This window comes from Pararge aegeria, chromosome 6, assembly GCF_905163445.1.
Source record: "Pararge aegeria chromosome 6, ilParAegt1.1, whole genome shotgun sequence".
NCBI lineage: Eukaryota > Metazoa > Arthropoda > Insecta > Lepidoptera > Nymphalidae > Pararge > Pararge aegeria.
In genome coordinates, this window is record NC_053185.1 from 13,422,563 (window position 1) to 13,446,387 (window position 23,825).

The following is a 23,825-nucleotide window of genomic DNA, read 5'->3' on the forward strand; positions in this document are numbered from 1 at the left end:
ATTTTTTTCTTATTTTTCGATTGTTTATTTCTCTTCAGCAATAAAGATATTAAATAAATAGTAATAATAGTTAAATGACAGACAATACTGCTATCCACTTTGAACTATCTTACGTACAATACCTAGGCTACATTAATGAAGCGCTGTATGAGAGACGGAGATTCAACTGTAGTTGCATGTAGCGACAGGCTTATCGGCTTCGACACACGCCGTGTTTGTTTATTGCCAACCTATATAGAAACCTTGTCTTGAGTTTGCGTCACTGAGTTTGGCACTACTATTCATCCCGTAATATTGTCTTGAATTCCATTGTCACGAGCGGATAGTCTAGAGATCTGTTACACCAACTGAAGGCTCATAAATAAGTAATATGGTACCGACATATATTATTATGATCATATATTATGATAGTATAGGTACATCAAATCTATGACGTTATTTTAATTAGAGATGTGATTTTAGACTCACGACTTAATCTTTGTTGTTTACGAGTTCTGCAAGAATATCATCACTTGCTTTATCGGATATATTGTTAACTTACCTATCATTAGTCAATACAGCGTTCTATAGAAACATCAAAAGCTCTATGTCATTCTGACGCGTCAGCCTCTTCAACCATAACAGATAATGTAACCCCTTTGCCCCATTATACTTGCTCATTGTCTTTTATTTACGTCAGGTCACAAAATGCAGTGAGTCGGGGCAACGATGAGATTAGGCCGTCTAAATTCGGGCTTAAATTTTAATCGCTGTTTAAGGCTTACCTAACGGAGGCACTGAATCGCTGCTTTACGAAGCATATTTTGGCAGTAGTTTCTTACTTGCGCGCCAGGGCTTAATTACGGAAGGGTTTATTAAGTAAACTATACGAAAATAGGCTTGTAGTATACTTAATGGATTTTTAATATGCCGGAAATCGCTTTTGTTGCAGATTTTCGCTTTTTAGCGTTGAAAAATACCAGTTCAGATTTACCTTATACTACGCGAATTTCAGTCAAATGCTTAGAGAGTACTAGGTATTATTATGTATAATTAAAAGGACTAATATAATTTTAAATAAAATTACTTAACTCTTAAGGAATAATAAAAACTACTAGCGGTCCCCCTCAAATTTATCCGCGTATGAGTTAGCCTTAAATGATAGACAGATTATGCTGTCGCCACTTCCTTTAAAAACTTTTAAAGGGAAACAATTTCGGCGTAACTTTAAATCTCTCAAAAGGAATACAAATTTTTCATTGATAATCTGTCTCTATTGATCACAGCATGATGTTATTAAGCCTTCCTTGATAAACGGACTATCCGACACAAAAAGGTTTCTTCTTTTCAAACCAGTAGTTTCTGAGATTAGTGCAATTTATACGTCGCACAAATTAATAAATTTATTTATTTTTACAAGACATAATTTGAATACCGAATATTATAAGGAGATACCCGCAAAATTTCTGCTCCCATTTTAGAAGGACAAATGAATTTCTACTAAAATGATCGGAGAATTTGTGGTCGTAAATGGTAAAATTATTCAAAAGATTAGCCAAACAAATCCTGAAATATCGGTTATAATGGAAAAGAAAATAAGAGGAAACAGTACTTGGACTTAGTTACAGAAATCGCGATCGGCTAGATGCGTTATTTTTCACTTGGCTTTATTTTTACGCGGAGCTACATCGACGGGCAACATCGAACGGGATCCTAATCAATTTAATTTATCTGGGTTCCCCCGAGGCGGCCATTCACTTCATTTAATGCGCGTATTTTGCGGCTGGGCTGATTGTTTTGAACCATTCAGCTGTACGGTCCATTTAGATTAATTATAGGATTACTTAATTTCATTGTGAATTATCGTTATAACAATGAAAATATAATAATATCAGTCTATTATTGTAGATGATACTTATAGTGACATAATATCTTTAACTAGCATAAAAATAATCTTTGATATATGGATCAGCAGTTTTTAAGCTGTTCGCTTGAACAAACACTTAACCAAACTATTTTTATCGATATCAGTCTTCTTATTCTTGTAGAGATGGCGGCACTGATACTTTGAAAAGGAATGGCAAGATATCATGTTACTGACAATATATAGTTTTATAGTTTTAGTTCGGTCGTCGGAATACCGTGATGGGCTGCGATATCTAATCGACGATCGATGTATTCCTTCTATTCCAGTGTTTCGTGATGGTTCTTAAACTACGTCTATTAACATATTAAAACAAGTTTCCGTAAATCCAAGTCAAGAGATTTCTGATAATTTTTCAATGCTCCTCTAACACCAGTACTTGTGACGTAGGTAGATGCGGTGTACTGTTACAGCGAGCGTGGCTTTATTAAATATATGAATTAACCTACAATGTTGTCATAAAAATTACAGGTGCAAAATGTTCGCTGTCACTGTTTCTGTGAACAATTATTTTGGTACAACTTTACGTATATTCTGAAGCTATTCATTGTTCTGCATCTTGTAGAATAAAATTTGGTTATCTTTAATACACATGTGATGGTAGCTACGAGTACCGATATTTTATTATGCCTTCTGGGGCAAAACCGAGAAATGTGCGTGCAATACATCAACTACGCAGCGGCTATAAGAAATATTAATTATCACGATAAAATAAGAAAGATGGCAATCGAAGGCCAAAATGAGGATAGAATTACGACGTAGGCGGCATTTGTCTCGGCAACTAATAAAGGAGACAATATTGCACTCGATACGTATAAATGTGCGAGCAACATTTGGGGCGTGATATTAATTCCGCCAGTAATTGCGATCGGTTTCCACCCCGGGCTGCAGCCATGAGCCATGAATACGGGAGTTACCGCTATTTGTTCCTGACGTTGCGGTTTAGGGTTTTACCTCGACCCCGTCCTATATATTTATTTTCTTCGAGTTTCGTCTACACACAATAGCCGAGTGGATTATCAGGGCCGTTCCAATATTATATACCTACTATGCTTGGACGCGATAAACGCTCATTGGCGATTGTTGCAGAGCGACCTAATCTCCGTAAATTTTTTGTTCCGCATACAGTTAGTTACCTTAACAGAGAAGATGCCACTGATCCGGTCTGGTGGTCAGTCTAGATGCATTGGTGCATATTACTCTTTTAAAAACTCGAAAATTTGTAAATAAACAACATTCAAATTTATTTGGTGTGCCATCATGTATATATATTGTATCTATAGTACAAGAAATAAGAACCGCAGTCCCCCGCGCTGTTCACGATATTTTGTTTGGAATAGCACTTCTAGATTATATAATTGAATGTGCCGTGTGTTGATGGCAGATCCGAATATAGTTGCCACCTTCCCTACTCTTGCGCGGTTTTCGTATGAGGCGAATAAGGAAATATAACGGAGAACGACGGAGTCTTCTGGCCTACTACTACCATTTACCGGGATCACCAACCCGTCTGCCCAGCGTCTTAATTTAGGCACACCTCCGTTGGGAGAAGCCTTTAGTCCAGTGGACTGTTGTGGACTGTTGAAGTTGATAATATATATACATACATTTTCAGTGATCCTTTTTAAGTTGAAGCCTTCAGTTGCTGCTTAAATATATGCTATAATATAGCTAGGCTTTATTTAAGGGGTGAGTAGAGCATGAAAAGCATTGGCAGGTCCTCTGGTGCTGAAGATTTTGATGGAAACTTGTAATCCCTTAGCAATTCGTTACTCGCCCTATCTTCTCATGATATATTAATGAAAAAATATTGGTACAGATGAAATATATAATTTCCATATTCGGCAAAGTTTGACGGGTATGAGATTAGCCGCTTTTTGATAACTCATTCGATACCATTCTACCGATCATCATAGTACATGTTAGGGCGATACAAACATTTAAACTGACAAACGATATCACAACAGTAGAAACGAAAAATATTACAATATTTAATTCAAAAGTTGTGTTCCGAAATAACACTGCCTGCATAGAGTTGAGGCCAATTAATTTCTGTCCTTGTTGAGAAAAAGTCATCTAGAACTGCCGAGTTATAAAACTTTAGAACTTTGTAACAAAATTACGTCAAGTTATCCAACTTCATATAAAGTAGCCGTTGTAAGCGGAATACTTTCACGTACAAATTCTAACACGTAAAATTCACTGGTCTGGAGCCAAGATGTAGGCATAATGTCCACATTTAGAGATCTTTGACGTGAAATGCAACTTGAATTACGCTTGGAAGTACGAACTTTATATTTTATTAGAAACTTTTATCGATTCATAAGGAGACTAGATGGGTTACAAAATTTGAAGAGCTCTTAGTTTACTTTCTTGTTATTATGCTTGAAGATTTAAGAGATTTGCGTCCAATGTTTGGCCTGCAGTACCCTTATCAGCCCTGAGTTAATATACTGAATCGAATCATTATAAAACAATAAATTTTACTTTATTAGTAAAAGAGCATCTATTATATTAAATTTTCACGTTTTACGTTATGTTTTTCAAAGCACATACATTAAGAGGGTCATATATATACTGATAAGCTAAAAAAAGATTTTTTAAATTATTCTAATATAAGTAATAGATAGTATATCATTTTTACCGCAAATAACTTACACATTTACAAGCTATTTCCCCGTGTTTTGTTAGGAAACTTAGTTGTTTCTTGTAGGAAGAAAATAAGGCGTCGTCTTCTTAAAGATAAGTAGGACGTAACTCCATTCGGCAAAAGGCCTCTCAACTCCACGCCAGTGTAGTGCTACCAAGTTGTAGAGACCTGCCACGTCTCTTGTATCGGCGAAAGATTGGTAGAAATAGGGGTTAGCACAAGGATGCGGTGGGTCGATTATTAGTGGTCGTGTTATACACAGTCAGCTCGATGTGTGAACGGAGGTCCTCGTTATTTTCAATTTCCATATACAAGCGCCCTTACTATAGTACGTTCTCTCTACGAGTATGAGGGGTGTATTAAGCCATGAATCTTATAAAGGCTCGAGTACATTTAATACGCTTAGGCATTTCTTCTTTACTTTTTTGCGGATTCAGTTATTTTTCTTGGAAACCTTCAAACAAGTGTTGAACTAAAACACAAAATTATATTTAATGAATATTTTTATAAAGCTAAGCGAATTAATTTTACAAAAAAATAATAAAAGGAATCATTTATAGCGTTTTGCGTGAAATTAATAATGGAAGATGGTGTTATTATAACACGTTTCTGGCAACACCAACGGCGCTTTCAGCAAGGTAGCGAGGGTGGTCTACAAGGAGAAAATTGTATTTCCATTTTTACAATTTCAATTTAGTATTAATTCGAGTCCGGAGCTTGGTCGGGGCGCCGCCACATGTAAAATATGGATCGGCTAAGTGAAATTAAAATGCTCTATAAATTGCGATTTTTGCAAGTCCTAAAGTGGAGAAGGCTTTTTATTATTTATCGCCCGAGCGCTCGTGGCCGACGTCGACTTACTGAAAATCGCTGTTATTATTCAATTTACTTGTTTAAAGTTTTTACTTTGATGCCAGTTTTCATTTTTTAAGCCTATAAAGACCTTCCACGTCTTTTGTATCGAATGAAAAAGTTTTTAAAATTGAAACTTTACGTTTTACTAAATAAAAAGTTTACGAAATGCATTTCACTCTGTACTTTGTTGTAATGGTTGTTAGTAAACTATTTAATGTATTCTTAAAGAAAAATTAATTTAAGAAAAAAATATTTATCTGTGTATTGACCATACAATATAACAAGGATTTATATTGACATTTTAGTAATAGAAGAGCTGTTTGTGACAGAGCTTGTCCGGGTAAGTACTACCGCCATGCTTTTTTCTGCCATCAAGCAGGATTGCTGTGTTCCGGTCTAAAGGTTGTGGATTAGAGTGTCATAAGGTTAAGGGACACAACCGCAAAACACCTACACCTCAGTTTTTTGGACACAGAGTGGCTTATTTTAAGACGTGCCCCTTGCATGCTCTGAGAAATGATGTTCTGTTTATAGGAGATGATTTTCCACTTAAATCAGTGTTAACATTTGCTTGGTTTGTCAATTATTACTTTATAAATAAATTAAAAACGCATGCATCCCTGCTAATATTATAAATGTGATGTAAGTTTGTTTGTTACGCTTTCACGCAAAAACCGATCATTTTCACTTTGTACACATATTTTTGGAATTGTTAGAAGTAATATAGGATACTTTTTATCCCGACATTAAGTTCGGTTCCTTTGGGAGAGGGCATGAAAGTGTTTGACGATTTAACACCATAACTCCGACAAATTATAACAGATTTAAATAATTGTTTTTGTACTGTAGAGGTTATAATATGTGTTTAATTTTGCCCGAACTTTGTGTAGATCTGATAAATGTGGTTGTAGATAGAGGACAGAACTTCCCAGCGGACAGTAGCAAACCCCACATTTAAGGCTTAACGATATTGAATTCTTAAATTTTTTTTAGAACAACTAAATTGAATTCCACATCAAAAACAAAATCAAACGCAGTCCAAGCCGCGGGCAACAGCTAGTACTACGTAATTTTACATTTAATTATTACCTAGCGATTCTAGGGATGCGTCGTATGGAAAACCTATTTATTTCCAAGCAACTGCAAATCAACACCGAAAAAAGCACCGTTTGCACTACTTGTTCGACAACCGATACCAAGAAAATGGCAAGGACGCATGCGAAGACACGACACGATGATAAAAATGACCTATGCCCAGCAGTGGACATCTACCTACCTAATGTTGTTTATACTACTTGGTGAAATTGAAATTTCTTTTTGTTACAGGGGCTTCGGGTTTATCACATTCGGCGACCCAGCCAGCGTAGACAAAGTTTTAGCGCAAGCAACACACGAATTAGATGGTAAAAAGGTACGAACTTTTCATATCTTGTTTCGCTTAATACAAAATCTTTGGCCAAGTTAAAACAAGTTTTCTTTAATAATATTATTTAATGTTTATTTATTTAAAAAAACCTACACCATTGTTGTATGTTATTATATTTTAATTTTTGAGTGAACAGTGACGCTCCTATAAATAAATTCACTTTGAATAAATTAATTTTCCATGGTATGGGATGGATGCATCTACACTTGAATGTTCAGAATTTTTCGTAATTCGCTTCAACAAGCCTTGAACCTGATATAAATACACATAGTTTGACTATAATATTATATTTTTATGATTAAGCAGCTGTTCGCCGCGGTAACAATAATTCTCATTCTTCTTCTTCTTCTTCGTAGCAAAATCTTATAGAGTTTTCTCATAGAGTACATTCATAGATGTGTTTTAATTTTTCATTATACTTTATATATATATACGTCCAAATAAAAAATTATTCCTCTTTGAAATATTCGTACCGAATTACAAATAGTATAGAAAGTATGGCATGACATTTTACTAGCAATGGTTCTACCATTGAGTAGCCTGATCTCTTTCCGGACATGTCGGAGCTGCCGCGGTCCCATTGGATTATAAGAGTGAAGGAATGCAGAGTACTTATACAGTTTTCGCCAACACTATGTACTATAATATATCCCACGTAGAAAAAAAAATCTCGCTGAACATTGACCACATTGGCCGATATCGGTCAAGGAACTGAAAATGTACTCGAGTACATCATAGAATCAAACATCTCTGAAAAATTAAACTCCTAATTTGGATCCTATTAAATAAACAAGATTAAGTCTATGTGAAGAAGTTAATATACTATAATTAGATACAAAATAATAACATGTCTCACTGCCATGTATAAACTAAAAGTTTAATAAGATGATTGTGCACATGTCATATAAAATTAAACATCTCAAAGGCATGTCTCAATTTCTAAGCGTTATGACTGCAGGGAATAAGTTCCTGATTTCTTGAGAGTTTATTGTCACATTCAGAATGTCATAAATTCTGTGTCCTCGGGCAAATGGCCTCTGCAGCCATCATAAAGCGTAAAATCACGGCTGCCTTATGTTTTTCTATCAAGATTTTAGAATGTTTACGTAAGAGATGTAATATTTTCACGCTTTTCGGTAAAAATTATCAGAAATTTGTTTTGTTATAAAAAAATATACAAATTCATTGTAGACATAATGCAATTTATACTTTATTTACCAAGTAAGATTTAATTTCAAAAAATTGGCAATAGATTTTTAGTTCCGGCATAAAATCTTATGTTGCAACTTTGTTCGTTAGTCATAAATTAATATTTAGGTTTCTTAAATGATGCTAAAACAGCATATAGGCATGTAATTCTCTAAGTCCATTTTTTCAAAAAACCTTAGTACCTACCTATTAAAGCTCGGTGTTTTCGAATCTCATTACTTAGAAGTTTTCTTCCAAGGTACGGAACCATCAATGTACTAGTCTGACTTGCACTTTACCGGTTCTTTTGTCCTGATGCATGAGCCATTAGAGAGAAAATGTGATAAACATTATGTAAAAGAAAATATTTATTTTGTTCCTTTGATGTGCTTTAGACACGTGACGTGGGAACTATCATTACCTTAGTTTCTTGTGAAAGACGTATTTTATTTTAAAATGTGTGAAAATTCAATATTCTACTTGGTTTAAAATGGAAAACCTTGTAGTTTCACCTCTATTTCGCGCTTAAAATTAATCAAGAGCAATCTAAATGGCCAATTTATTGCACGGGCTATGCTTTATTTTATTGAATTCATTGTCCATTTATCTTCGTTTCAAATGTAGCACGGAAACCGACGAATAGGTCAACTGTTGCAAGTGTTTTAGTATTGGATGGAACAGTTATTTCTATGAGCTGAAAAATATTGTTATCGCATGAAATGGTCACATTTCGCATAATGAAAAATATGAAACAATATGAAGAAAATAAACCGATATATTTCTGAAAATACGATATACTTAAAAGTAGTATAGGTCATTACTTATTGCAGCGAAACCTTCGCACGAGTCACATTGCCCCGCAAGGGTAGTCAATTTAGTCCATGGGATGCAAGCCTGAATATTGAGGTCAAACTATAATTGTAATTTTCTCAATAATGTAACTTTTACGGTTATGTTAAATAATGACATGTACTCGTATGTTTCACTTGTCGGCTTCTCAGTGAGAGGTATATGTATCGACTATTGGGGCCGACTGCTCTCGCCTTGCGGTGACAATTTGTTTCATGTTATGTAGTGAGTTTCTCAAAAATAATATCAATGGGGGGGGGGGGTACCTGTGCGAGGTCACAAATCATGCACCGATAAACGTAGCGACGGTACTAACCCATCAATAGATAATGCGTCCGTTGGTTTCCGATCTACGTGTCACATTTATTTAGCACCTAAGCTTTGTGACTCCTTTAGCTAACTCTAACAACCGCAATAAAGTATTCCAAAAAGATTTTTGGGTAACGTAACTGATTGATAAAAAGGAAGAAATACTACACTTACGGCAAGCGTATAAAAAACGTTGGCCTTAGGCTATATAGTATTACTTATTCTACAAAGTATTACAATATGCACAAAAACAAAAAGTAAAATAGAATATTATTATTTATCCACTGTCTAGTCATTTATGTAGATAAAAATCATCTTCATCTCGGGATCCGAGGCACATTACGGGCCCTCGTCTGTAATAATATGTCTCGTATATTGTACGCACAGATGGATAAAAAAGGCGTTTTCTATAGCTCGCCGCGAAATAATCTAGACAAATTACAGCGCTGTCGTTGTTTACTTTGATTAAATTGTAGTCGACTGGTGGAAGATTAGCTGGAGCCTCGCAAATCGAGCGAGAAGAGCATTTTACTCAATTTACATAGAACGCGGAAAGTAGTCTTGATGCAACGATAAGATAATTAATTTTTGTCAATGTATCAATGTACCATCACCAACATGATCAACCTTTTATCAACTTACCACTTTGGCACGGGCCAAATCATAGAATAAGAAGGGATTTGGTCGAATTCCACCACACTGGTCAAGTAAGAATCGGTAGACACCACACGTCTTCGATAATATTATGGAGAACTTTCAAGCAGGCAGGTCTCAGTCTCAGGTCTCAGGTCTCAGGGGTTCACGACGTTTAAAGCAAGTGGGAGTTATCCTTTACCTTTCAAGAAAGTTGGAGTTAAAAAAAACACATAACTCCGAAAAGTTAGAGGTGTCAGGATACGATCAAACACGATCCCCAAGAATTGGAGGCGAAGTTCCTAGCCTCTAGGTTATTTACTATATTTAAATAAAATAGTACTTAAATAAATAAATAATTGAGAAATGATTTTACGATTTTGAATTATGAATATTCACATTTAAAAATGATATTGATATTACATTCCAATGAATCATAAAAAATGCTCAGAAAAATTCAAAATTCAAATTAAAAGTAAACTAACTTTTTTTTTAATTTTTTTTTAAATTCTGAAACTGCTTGTAGTAAATCTAAAACCGGTTTGGAAGGCAGATTTTACCAAGAAAGAGCCGTCAAGTTGCTTATTTTGCAATTTTACAATATTTTTTCTATTTAACGAAATATAAAAATGGAGCGGCCTGCTTCCAAGCATTCTTGTCATTCTTATAATTTTATATAGAGGAAAGATTTGTTTGAGGGGTTAGTGATAGCTGCATTTGTTAACTTAATACGAAAGCTACGAGGGTTCTAAACGCGCCCTGAAGGCTTTTCTGTACCTCGCTGATATGATATAAGCTAGACAATATGGAAAATTGACATCGAATAACTGGTTAAACAGTTATTTAGCATACTGTAATATCAGGTTTTAACCGAAATTCAATCTCTATAAAAGAATTTAATAAGTAACTACTTTAAATAACGGAACTGCCTCGTTGGCCAGGTTAATACTTTGTATATCCTTTCGTTCGTTCATACTACGTTCATCTGCCATGTTCGACTGCGGTTCTGCGATCACCGATCACCGGTCACGAGGTTCTGAGATGGTTTTTCCTAGCGGGCTGTCTGTTTTGATACGAGGTTAAACTGCTAGAGTCTGACAATTAATAAGCTATTTCAATAACAAAGCTAGTCCGATTTTTTATTCTTTAAAAATGTAATCCATCGTCACCTACATTTCCAGCCAATCACAAACTTTTAGTGATATTATGTTATAGACTTATTTCTAATTTTAGTACTTACAATTCTGTTTTATTATCGTTTCCTCGACATAATCCACCCTTTAAATATAAACTTTTCCCATTTATATTTTATTAAGAAATACTGGAACTTCAGTTTTCCTATCAACTTTGTTCCAAACACATATCGACTGGAAATTGCTCCAGGCGAATACACTTAAGTTATCGTATAAGAACTTTTATTTACTTTAACTATTAGCTATGAACGAATCCTGAAGGATTTCTTACTTTCTTAATTTAATAATAGTATTTTTTAGTGAGTTGAATTTCTGACGTAAAAGCGTTAATAAATTATAACATCATTAGCAGAATTTATTTCTTTACATATTTACTCTTGAAAATGAAGTTCCAAAAAAATAAAAATATTATTTACAAAAAAACTATGACTAAGGATGAATTGTTAAGCAGTAGATACGACTTTATAGGGTAGTTATGAAGCTACAGCTAGCGCAGTTGTGAATGCTTGGTTCTTATAAATGGTAGATTCAAGGTTCAAACCCAGAAATTTGAAAATTTATAATTCTTGAGTTTTGACTGTTTAGGTCACTGTGGGAGGTTTTGTACCGGGCTAGGTACCGCCTTGCCGGCAAAGATATGCTGCCAAGAGTTTGAGCATTCCAGTATGATGCCGCGTAGATAATTGGTGTGGGTTCAATATAACTGCCATAACCAACCAACTGGTTAGAATCATTTTAGAATGCGTCGTCACTGACGACCAGGTGAGATTGCAGCAAGGGGCTAACATAACGGGGTGTAAAAATTAAAAATGCTTGTAAACTGGAATACCTAGCATAGGTGCACATAAAAATAATATAATTTCTAGCCTAATTAGAAAACAACCTCAGAAACTGCCTTCGAAGCAAAAAGTTGCACTAATAAATAAAGAATATGGCTACCTAAACACTTAGCTTATCACTCACTGAACTAGGTCGCAACATCAGCTTAATTATTCTTATAAGATTTCATATCTATAATATCTTTAAGGTTTCAAAAGCCTTAAAGTGGCCGTTCGGGAGAAAATGTGCGGTCGTTATTTATTTTTATCCTAGAGCGATGGCGTAATAGAAAACGATATTAGATAGGACGATAAAAGAGCATTGACGTATCCTGAATGTGACACAAATACTTCCCATCACAACTAAATGGCATTTACGATCCAACATTAATAAATCATGTCGACTTTTAAAATATGTAGCGACGGAATTTTGCGAAAAATTAAAATTTTCCTTTAGCCTGGAAAGTTTCGATATTTTACGTGGTTTCATATTGGCAGTGTTAAAAAACGTGACGTACTTTCATACTTTACGGTCCGGCTGTTGCGAAATTCAGTTCTACTTAATAATTAATAAACGAGTGAATAATTTCTGTATGGTAAACTCTTTGGCAATAAAGGCTCAAATAAGGGCATACCTGAACAAACAAATAAAATTGTAGTGTCTTAGTAAATAACTTATTTAGTAAGACACTGAAATAACTACATTTGAGGGCATAATAAGATTATTTTGAAGCTGCATGTGTGTAATGTTTAATATAATATATTTGTCCATCGTTTTTGTTATTTGGAAAGTAGCTTAATATTTACCTCAAGACTGACTGTCCATCGATTAAAAATAATGGTTTTTCGTCTTGTTTTTATATTAAGGTGTACTATGCTAAAAATGATCGAATTTTCTTAAGGTTGCAAGATTATTTAAATTAGGAAAACGCACCGATATTTAAGTTTCTAGCGCCCTGACCGAAAAGAGTTATAAAGGCGAATACCTTATATTATATCGTTATGGAGAAAGAAACGGTTGATTTAAAGCAAAAAACGATGTGATGTGGTTATAATTAAATCTAGCAGCTGTTTCCGCGCCCTAAGCCCGGTGGTTATAGCCCAGTGGTTAGAACTTGGGCTTCACTTTCGGTAGGCCGAGTTCCCACACACCTTCCTAAGTTATGTGCATTTTAAGCAATTAAAAGTTTTATTTATTTCAACGGTGAAGGAAAACATCGTGTGGAAACTTACACTCCTGATAAGGTTTTCAATTGGCGAGCGTGGTGGACTACAGACCTAACCCTTCTCATTGTGGGAGGAGACCCGTGCTCTCTTGTGGGTTGATATGATGCTGATGATTATTAGTTGGTATTCCGCGCCAACTCTCTTAAATGTACGAACCGACTCCGTCACTTAGGTCACGATATTGCTTTTGCTATAATAACTGGGCCCGCAACTTCCTTATCGAGGCACGTAGGTAAATTCGTATAGCCAAAATCTTAACGTAGTTAGCGCAACTAGGCCACACAAAGAAATCTTGAGTCTTTAAAACATCCCGAATATGCAACTCTTTAATGAGAAACTCCTGTAACCAACAGCATCAGCAGAAAAGATTACCACTTGTAAAGACTATTATTCCGATGCCAATTAAAAATTCCTTTTCCCAACTTTCCATAGGTCTTCGTGAGGCGCTTTGTCGTACTCTTAAAGCCAATTCGGAATGACTCTTAAATTTCATCTATAAAGACATAAAGAGACGTCGTAAACTTGCTGAAATATATCGCATTATTTTACAGTAACAATAAGGCCCTTCATATTTTTGAACAAAATATTTTTTAACTGTATTTATGTTTTATTTATTAAAACCAAATAAAATATATTTTATACAATCTTTTGCACCCTTATTTCTGGTCGACTATCAGGGTACCGCACATTCCTCTTAAATAACAGGTTAGGTACTTAAATACTAAAATAAAACGAAACAACAGTCGCAATGTAGGTAGGTATGCGAGAAAACATATTGTTTGTACCCTAGTATGTTGCAACTTAAACTGTATAAAAATACATTGCGTAGTTCGTAGAAAAAGTAAAATTTAAAAAAATAATAAAAACATTGTTTTTTCACTGGCTGGAGAAGAATTTTTATTTACTCTGTACTAGTTACAAACCACAACTTCGTTCGTGAGAGATTTCTGATTTCCCGTGGGAAAATTTTTCTGAATTCAGGAAGTATTTTATTTGTATGTTAAATTTTATTCAAAATCTTTCAGTCAAAAATGCATACGCATACGCATAGAGGTTATACCTTCGCAATTTTTTTTATATTTCATTCATTCATTATAATATAAATTGGATGACTGGGTATACGATTCAAGCTTAGATCAATCTTTCCACATAGTGTTACCTTATTTTCTTACTTTTAAAATTTACATACATTTTGTACAAAATTTACCTCATAAATTTTTGATATATTTTGTATATATTTTATAAGGGACCTCGATGAGGGAAGGTCGATGTAAGTCGAGATCTAACACTATAATGAATGCTTGCACGCTTGTCTTTTTCCTATTTCAGTATTTTTCAAGACCGAAACTTCATCCGCATGGTTTTGTTTCCTCGGTATAAAAACGAGCCAGTTATTTCCGACTGTTATGTTATCTGAAGCCTAAAATAAATAGTAAATAATCATAAGAATATCTGAATTATATCTCTCATCATTTGATAAATAGTAAATAATCAATCGAATCTCTGGATTACCTATCTCTCATCATCTAGATATTTTATATCGGGTGCAGAGCAATGAATCAAAGAGACACTTCCGGCGTCTTATTCTGACTCTAGCAGAATGCAGAAATGTAAAATTTGAGAATTTTTCATTTATTTTGTTTATTACACATGATTCTTGATAGTTAAACGTAAGAGTACGTAGAAGTACTTTTTCAATAGACTACTAGTCAGTGAAACATATCAATCCTTTTCACGCACCCACGCAAAGGCACCAAGGTGTCGTTTATGGAATAAATGAAGTTGTCGCGAGCCCCCTGATCTCAGACGTGTATACAAGTTATGGAATAATTCAAATAGCATACTACAGCAAATTTATGCAGCTGCACGGTAACATACTTCAATGGCTGCATTGAAAAGCATTTTATTTTCATGGACGACGGCGACTACCTAGCTCATATTTTCGAATTCAGTGTGCGCGGAACGTGTTAGGTGGTAATATGAATTTATGATCATGGCAAATTAAATGCGTTAAAGTCGAACGTGATTCGGCGGAATACGCATCGGAATTTAATTAAGCGTTTTTTACACTTGACTGCCCAATGCGGGTTCCGTCGGCTGAGTACTTTCATACACTGTAGCTGTCGCTTTTTTTAATCACGCACGTACGTGTAAATATTTAATTTTCATAAGCATCGGACTGTTGGAATTTACATATTTTTACAAGGCGGAAAGCAAATAATAAATGGCTCGTCTGCTTTTTCACGTTTATATATGCTACTTCATATTTTTATGTTATCATCTTGTAGGTATTATTTTTTGTTGAAACGTGATTGAGCAATAGTCAAATTTATAATAATACAATCAAGCAATAACGACAGACAGCTCATAATATAAATTATATTTTAATCCTTTTTCAAACTAAGTATGTTTATTTAAATTTACATGCGTTTGTAAATTGTCATTATCAAATAAATTTTAATTTTTACAAATCAATGGAAAATTTGCATTAGAGACATAAACATTTTTTACGTTCAGAAAAATGTATTTAAGTAAATAGTAAATAATAATTAAAGGTTAGTTACGCTTACTCCAACAAAAACGATATATTTGTAAAAAAAAAAATAGAAGTAATAAAACAATTATAACCACTCTGATACAAGGTAAAAATAAATAAATTCTGCCGATACTGAATCCAATATGGTGATAAAACTTTAATAGCCGACGATGTAACCATATTGCGCTATTTTCAAAACAGAGGTACCTACCGGCGTGAATTTACTAATTCACCTTTAATATCTCGCCAATTTTATTAAAGCTATTTAATCCTATAATTCGCTGCTCAGTCGCTGCCATTTATGATGCTGGCATCTCACATCACATTGCATACGGCCTCGCTTCCATTAGTTCAAAAGGCTAATATTCTTCATCACTAAGTAATGTTAAACTAAGTCGCTTTTATGACAATATTTTGCGATAACACTCTTGGCTATTGCTTTAGGCACTGTACGAAAGAAAAACATCCACAGTTGGCTTTTTAAGTTGCCAAATAAACATTCTTTGCATGCACGTAGGTTACGACTCACATTACCATCAGTGGCGCTCATCTAATCAGATCCTTACTAAGTTACTTTTACCACTCAGCGGTTAACTCTAGAGGTTATTACGAAAACACTAAGTGATTTTTATCGTCCGACAATTACGTCCCGGCAACATAGCATACACACATTTGTGGTACCACTACATAATGTAGACTCGACGTGTTTTTGCGCTGGATTACCCGTACAAACAAACCGAGCGGCCGGAACACCAAATAAAGGGAAACACTAACCGGCGCTCGCGTTATTCTTCCAAAATTAACTCATAACGCCAAGAGCTGTTGATTTTTTTTCAACCGTAATCTGCTTTAACGGGCACGGGGCCAGTAGCTCTAGTAAATCGGCCGCACGCGACTGCCGCGAAATGGGAATCTTTAAATGCTATACGTACATTTTTAATGCCGCTTTAATGCCACGCCTCGCCCGATTGTGGCAACAATTAACGTTATAACGAGTTCATTAATGATGGACGATTCAAAGCCGGGCTTAAAATGGGCTCTTATACAGGCGTGAGATAACTCAACGTTTGCGTTTAAGTACGTCAGTTTATCTTCAAAAATTTTGTCAGGAAAAAAGTGCTTCAAGTAGTGAATTGACGATCAATGAAAACTGAACAGTTTAGCAACAAGAAAAAAAAATTCAGTTGAATAAATAAAGTCAATTTTTTTTTTCACTTTTGTACAGCATAATATTTAATTGTGTTAAGTGCGACTTAAATAGCTACATGGTTGTCACAATTAGGTACCTACTGTTTTTGGTGTTCTTCGCAACCCTGGTAGCAAGGGACCCGATCAAAAAGTTTAAAAAATGCGGCCTAGTTGTACTAGCGGTAGAGCATCAAGATAATGTAAAGTACACAAGTTTTGGTCACAAAGACACCGGACCTTGTGGGGACAGTTGGTTGTTTCGATGAACGCAGGATACCCAATGATAGGTGTTTCTATTAGGTTATAATACTTCACCTGAATTCCGCGACTCAGTTGTGTGATCTCGGCAGCATAGTGCGAGAGGTCTCTTACATATATATATAAATATATATGTATTTTTATCATAATAATTGATGGACCAAGCACATGGGCCATCTGATTGTAAATCGAAACCATCACTTATAAACAGGGCAACACTTTGCCATGCTATGGCCATCAGCCTGAAACGTAGGTATTAAACCTGTTAATACATCGGCAACCCGGGAAAATTTTACAGAAATAGTAGTAGCCTCACAATATATTTATAACAATATAGTATTTGTAAGACAACAAATTAGTTTATATAAACAAAAAGTGGATATAAACAGTCGACTTGTCAAGAAATTGTCATAAATTAGTGACATCTGCACATCGTCTGCGAAAGGTTCAGAAGTCATTTGTGCGATTGAGTACACGCTTTTATAATATGATTCCTTAGGTAATTTTGGACCTACCAATGCATAAGTTTAAAGAATATGTTAAAACACATTTATTACAGCGAGGTTACTATATTTTAATTTTTTTTCAATTGATGAATTTCTTAAGATTTATCTCTCATAAAATAAAAAAATAATGTTAAAATGTAATAATAATACGTTTATGTTGGAAAAGAGTAACTGCTGAGTTTCTTGCCGGCTTCTTCTCGGTAGAATCTGCCTTCCGAACCGGTAGTAGAGTCACTACACACAGACAGACTTGACGTTTCAAAAGTGCTTATATTAGGCCTACTTGAAATGAATTTAGAAAATGAATAAATGGTTGACTCAATGAAGTATTTCATTAATCCTACCGCAGAAAAAGTCGTAGCTATAAAAAGTAAAATGCATATTATAACAGATTATATTTAACGAATAAAAAAAACAAAAACCTTGTACGAAATTTAATAAAAGGATGAAATATATGTATATGAGAGAGTGTAGCAGAAAAACAAACGCTTTGCATGCGACCCCAAAATAATAAGTTCAAGTTGAGTATGTCCCGCGCCCACCTGAAGAGATTGGGGGACAGGAATGCTTAATATAGAGTCCTTTACTACTACGGGGTCTCCCAATAACATCTCCGACCTCGCAAACGTAGACAAATTTCGTTTGTGCTGGTTTTACATTTAATATCAAGTGCATTTGTAGGAATATTTCAGAAAGTTTGCAAAAGTTCCCCGGTAACTTATTGCAGTATATTTTAAGTAGATTTAAACGGTTTCAAAGCATTGGAGATTTTACGAATTGTGGAATATATCAAGCCTCCCATGTTTACATTTGGCTGACAGGCGTATTCATTCTATGCACGAAAAGTTTCCCGCAGTTGTGTCAGTCCGGAGTAAACTTCCCGGACTCGGACATCAGAACCCGGCGTGGATACAGTTGCACAATGGAATAAAGTAGCATCGGAAGCTCGTTGGAGTTAATAAATAATACAGAAACGGAGTGACATGCGCAGAGTGCAGCACGACTCGCCCTAAGTCTGTTTTGACTGCAAATATCTGCGCCGGATGTCTGCCCGCACTTCTAGGCACGGATCAGGAATACTTGCTGGATAAGTTGGGCTAACTTAGTCATTTGTTCGAGATTCACTGCATAAATATGCTTGGATGAATAATACAATAACTGTTGAACTGCTGGATACTGCAACAACTTCCAATCGACATTACTCAGTTCCAACAAAAATGTTTGTGTTCGATTTCTAAACAAGATACCATAATTTAAACGTCGACGTGTCTTTGTGGAAAAAGGTTAATTTGGACGTCACAAACGTTTAATTTTTATGTTTAAGAAACGGTCTCGGTAATCGATTAATTTCCGTAATAAAGAGACATAGGTAAGGGACAGCTTTTATACAAAACACGCTAAAGCTTAGAAACGCTTCTTAGTTAGCCCTTGACTGAAATTTTTTATGGTAACAGCCTAACCTGTTAGAGGTACGGTAGCTCGTCTGTGACGGAAAGGGTGGGGGTAGCGGTCAAAGCCTCCCCGCAGACCAGGGAAAATTTTTAAATCAAAAATTCCCAAATTTAATCTGCTTCCATCTGAACCCGGTACCTCCCACTTATGAGACCACAACGCTGACCACTGCGTCAAGGAGGTTTACGATATAGAGCTATAAATAACTCTACATCTAGATATTTAGAGTTAAAATTACAATCTGCCCACAATAGCCAAATCTATTGTCTTCAAAAATTGCCAATTCCAGTATTAGTATTTGCTTGTATATATACGTTTTAGTTTAAATCTCAGACGAAGGACAAACAGTGGGTAATATTCGTCTTGTGAGATCGCTGGCCGCAGACTGGCATCTCTGGTGCTGTTAACGGCATCACCGGATGAGCTTTATAGTTGCCATTTCTATTAAACTGTTAAATTTAAGAAGTTTCCTAGAGTTCACAGTAAACTAAGACGCACATACAAATTTTAATCAAAATTACTGACTTCAAATCTGTTGCGAAGACACTACAAGCAGCTGACTGCTACTGGAAGTGGCGTTTTTGTGTGTACTCACCGCCAAGCAGTGTTGTATATAGGGGGTTGTTGCCGGTGTTATTACAGACACATGAGGCTTAACGCCTACGCCTCAGGTTGATGGACATAGGGCGCCACTTTGTAAGACATGTTTCTTGCATGGCCTGCGAAGTATTGCTCTTTAAATAGGCGATGATATTCCACTTCCAATCAGGTGGGCTATCTGCTTGGTCTGTCAGTTATTACATAAAAAAGACGTGGTAGAATGAACTCCACTTGAGTTTAATAAATCTAGTGCCATGCAATCTAGTGTAATAATAGTTTTTTTTTCGAGTAAAGTAAGGATTCTCACAACAGTCCAGAAGTCGAATCATAAAGCACAATAAAAATAATTCCAGAACTAAACGATTTGAAACATCATTAATAGTAAAAGTAAAAACGATAAGTAATGCAAAACCTAGTTCCTACAATATAGAATTACACTTCCCTCTTGTACTTTCTGTAGCCCTATTTAAAAGGAAGTAATATCCCTCAAAGTGATGGAAATTTCCTTCGGCTGCACTTAGGTGTGAGCTTAGGCCCAAGCGGGGCAGTGTGTCGGTTCCCACGCGATCGTCCATCTCACGTTACCCCCGACAAGAATCTCATATTTAGGGTTCCGCAAGTTTTAAGATGTTACTCAATTGTATTGATAACGAATCAAAGCATGATTATCTGCACTAATATTATAAATTCGAAAGTTTGGATAAATTTGTGGTATACAAATTTAAAGCGTTAAATAAATGCGGTTGTTAACTCGTAATATAAATGACCCTCAAAAATAATCCTGACATTGATGTGCGTGTGTTTCATTCCCTTTTTTTAGGTGATTTACCATAATCAACCAGGGAACAGACTCTGACATACTGCAATGATGTCTATCGCCGAACCATATTCCCGGGCACGTGTTAGACTAGAATCCGCAAGACCAAATAAAGAGTGGTCTGCCAAAACAAACAAAGACGACAAGTAACATTGGACAAAGTAATAAAGGTTGACCTCACTGGTATTAAAATCAAGTTTAAGATCTTGGATAGCTTGGAGTTAAATTAAGTCAAGGATTAAACGATTGCTAGACCGATGATGCTTGATGATGAAGCTTTTCAGAAACTGAGATAATTTGTCGAAATACCAAGAGCAAGGTGCAAAACTTTCCACGGATATAAACTTTAAAAAAAACACAAAAAATTACTATATCGGCACACTTAGATCGATATCTTATTATTTATAAAAAATATGTTTTTAATACGTTAAAATTCGGAACTATTGAGCTCTGTAACTTGCTTCATAGTTTAGTCAGCGTATCCTTTGATGTGACGCTAGCAGCAGTTTTGGCATCTTTTGAAAGATCCATTTGCTTGGAACTTTTTTTTTTATTCAGACTTTTATATGTTTCGTTTACTTATTTGTTTTTTCTTTTTTGAATCTAAAAAAAAATATTTAATATTAATGTACGACACAGAACATTTACAAATACACCTGACTCATACTTGACCACTTTTTTCACACGGAATTAAACGAGCGATAAAATTCTTGCGACGTCGCATGAAAATGTGCGTTACCTGCCTTGCATATTTATGCGTGCCCCAGTAATGACGTTTGTAGAGCCTCCCCAGTGAGGTTTCATTACGGCATGTCTCCGCGGGCGTAAAAACAAACCCTACTTTATAAACAATCTGTGTCAAGTGTTTTCCGATCGTGTCGCAGTTTGTTTGCATATTTCTTTATTAAATGAAAAGCTGTAGCAATTAAAAAAAAGCTTGTATCATTGTAGATATATTCACCTTTCATTTGTGTTTTATCTCCACTAACTCACTTGTGATTTGTTTTTGAGGGGCGCTTTAATTAAGGCTTAACGTTCCAGCTCATTCTAAGTGTACAATAAGGCGTCCCTAAACTATTAGCTCTCGCTTAAATGTGCAATATCATATATCACAGACGTGGAGGGTAAATATTGTTCTTAATTTAATTCTAGTTAGTCGAAGCGCACACGTGGTTGACGACGGCAACGGAGTGGAGTGGAGCGGAATGAAGCAAAGCGGTATCGGGCCGCAAGTCGCGCGTTGCACATCAAATATTTCAGACGGAATGGCTCGGAATATGCTTGCAATAGCCCGATTCTAATCTTGAGCCAACTCAAGTATTGCACCTGCAGCCAAATTCGTTCCAATTAGGGGAGTTAGACCGCGTTGACTGAACAGCAAATGATGCGGTGCCACTTGACGCAGCCAGACACTTACGAGTCTGTAAATAAATGCAGTTTCAGTGTCCCGAGTGCGTCATTAAACTTTCTTGTCCTTACCTGCTATGTACGTAAGCTATTGTTAATTATCAGAATTTTAACAATACACCCGCTGATTGAAATTGCATGTACACAGTGAAAGCGGAGGTTCATTATTGTATTAACGTTTCGTAGAACGAATAAATGAGACTTACAGTTTGCATGGTCTAATAAATTATTTACACGCACGTTTTAATGCAATACAAATTCAATGCAGTTTTTTAATTATGATGAATGATGAATCCAAGTTACTTTAATCCCAAATAACTTTTTACATATGGCCTGAGATTTAATATGCTGAATTCTCAAATACTATGATATTATTATATAGCTATGCTATATTTCGATAGCTAAGTTTATTTTATTAAAACCAGCATAAACGGTCCTTGGGTGTATTTCTGGGATGAAAGGTACCTTTTGTCCGTCTCTTAGGCTATTGGCGCAGAACATAGGTTATAAACAAACAAACACACACTTATGCATAATGCATATATAATATAAGAATGGACTAAAATATTTTCACATCATAATGACACTAACTCGGTTGTAAAAAAACTTAAATAAAAAAATAAAATTAAAATGACTGATCGTAAAGTTCCTTCGACAACGTAAAGTAATGAATGTTCTCTTTTTAATCGAAATGAATTATTTTTAGCTTTAATTAGCAGAAACATTATTTTATCTTACAGTAAATTTAGAGAGTTTACTCTGTGATTTTTCGGCTTGCCCCTCTGCGGCTCGTGTCATTAACACGATATGAAGCATCTATGAACAATATTCAATATTTGTTTAATTTTACATTCTAATTTTAAAATACACATGTTTATAACAGTTCCAAATTAACCTTTTTTAAATATTGTTTCCATATTTCAATATAGGGAATAGGAATTGATACCCTGTTACTTGCACTTAAAAAAGAGTTTCTTATACCATCAAATAACTGCATTAACATCTTAATGTTTTTATGTAATTTATTTATTTATTTAGTTTGTTATTTTCATTAGGTTTTTGTTGTAAGTAATATAAAAAGCACTGTATATTTTTGTTATCTCGTAGAAATATTGAATTTACCCAAACGTAATTTTGATACCATTATCTGTTATAGAGCGTGCTTGGATCAAATACCGTTCATACGAGGTATCGGTACATGATCATTGAATCCATTTGTAGCGTGTTCGGACGCTTAGGTGCAGCTGAATCGACACCGGATCTCAGATAGTAATCCTACTCAATGTTACAATGGGCATTATCCCACTTATATGATTCTACGAGTGACCACTCTTTTTTAAAAAGGATATCACCACCCATTCAAACAATCCTGTTACTTGTTCTTATCAAAATAGTTTCTTCGATCGTGAACGCAGTTTATGAAATAAACCCAAAAAGAAATCACATTGAAACTTATATATTTTTAAATCTGTAATTTAAAGTAAACATTCTAATTCATATTCACTTAATGCCGTGTGGTAGCAGCTGATCAAAACACAATTGTTACCACATATCCTCCTGAGAGCCGATTGGCGCAGTGGGCAGCGACCCTGGTTTCTGAGCCGATGGTGAGAATCGGACCCACCCCGAGGGTTAGGTCCGATTCTCACCACCAGTCCACTGGAAAATGTTTGTATGACGAAAATGACTATTTTTCAGTGTCTGGGTGTTTATCTGTATATTATAAGTATTTATGTATATTACTCATAAAATCATCCATCAGTCATAACACAAGCTATGCTTACTTTGGAGCTAGATAGCGACGTGTGTATTGTCGTAGTATATTTATTTTATTTTATTTATCCCGCATGTCGTTCGAGGCGACTGACAGCGTCCTTTACCTTCTGCGATCACCATCGCGTATAACCAGCATGTTGATTGTAGTCAAACCCCATTGGGAGAAGTCTTTAGTCCAGCAATAGACTGTTATTTGGTACTGTAAAAAGACTAATAAGATGAGTCTTGAAGTAT

At 35.3% G+C, this 23,825-nt stretch overlaps 1 protein-coding gene across 4 annotated transcripts in view; it reads left to right on the plus strand.

Annotated features, from left to right (window-relative positions):
• LOC120624201 (RNA-binding protein Musashi homolog Rbp6) overlaps positions 1–23,825 on the plus strand; it is a 692,918-nt gene that overhangs the window by 341,062 nt on the left and 328,031 nt on the right. For all 4 annotated transcript variants that reach the window (XM_039890595.1, XM_039890597.1, XM_039890596.1 and 1 more), the window contains exon 4: positions 6,735–6,819. In XM_039890595.1, coding sequence (XP_039746529.1) covers positions 6,735–6,819 — 85 coding nt within the window. The remainder of the gene's footprint in view (positions 1–6,734; positions 6,820–23,825) is intronic.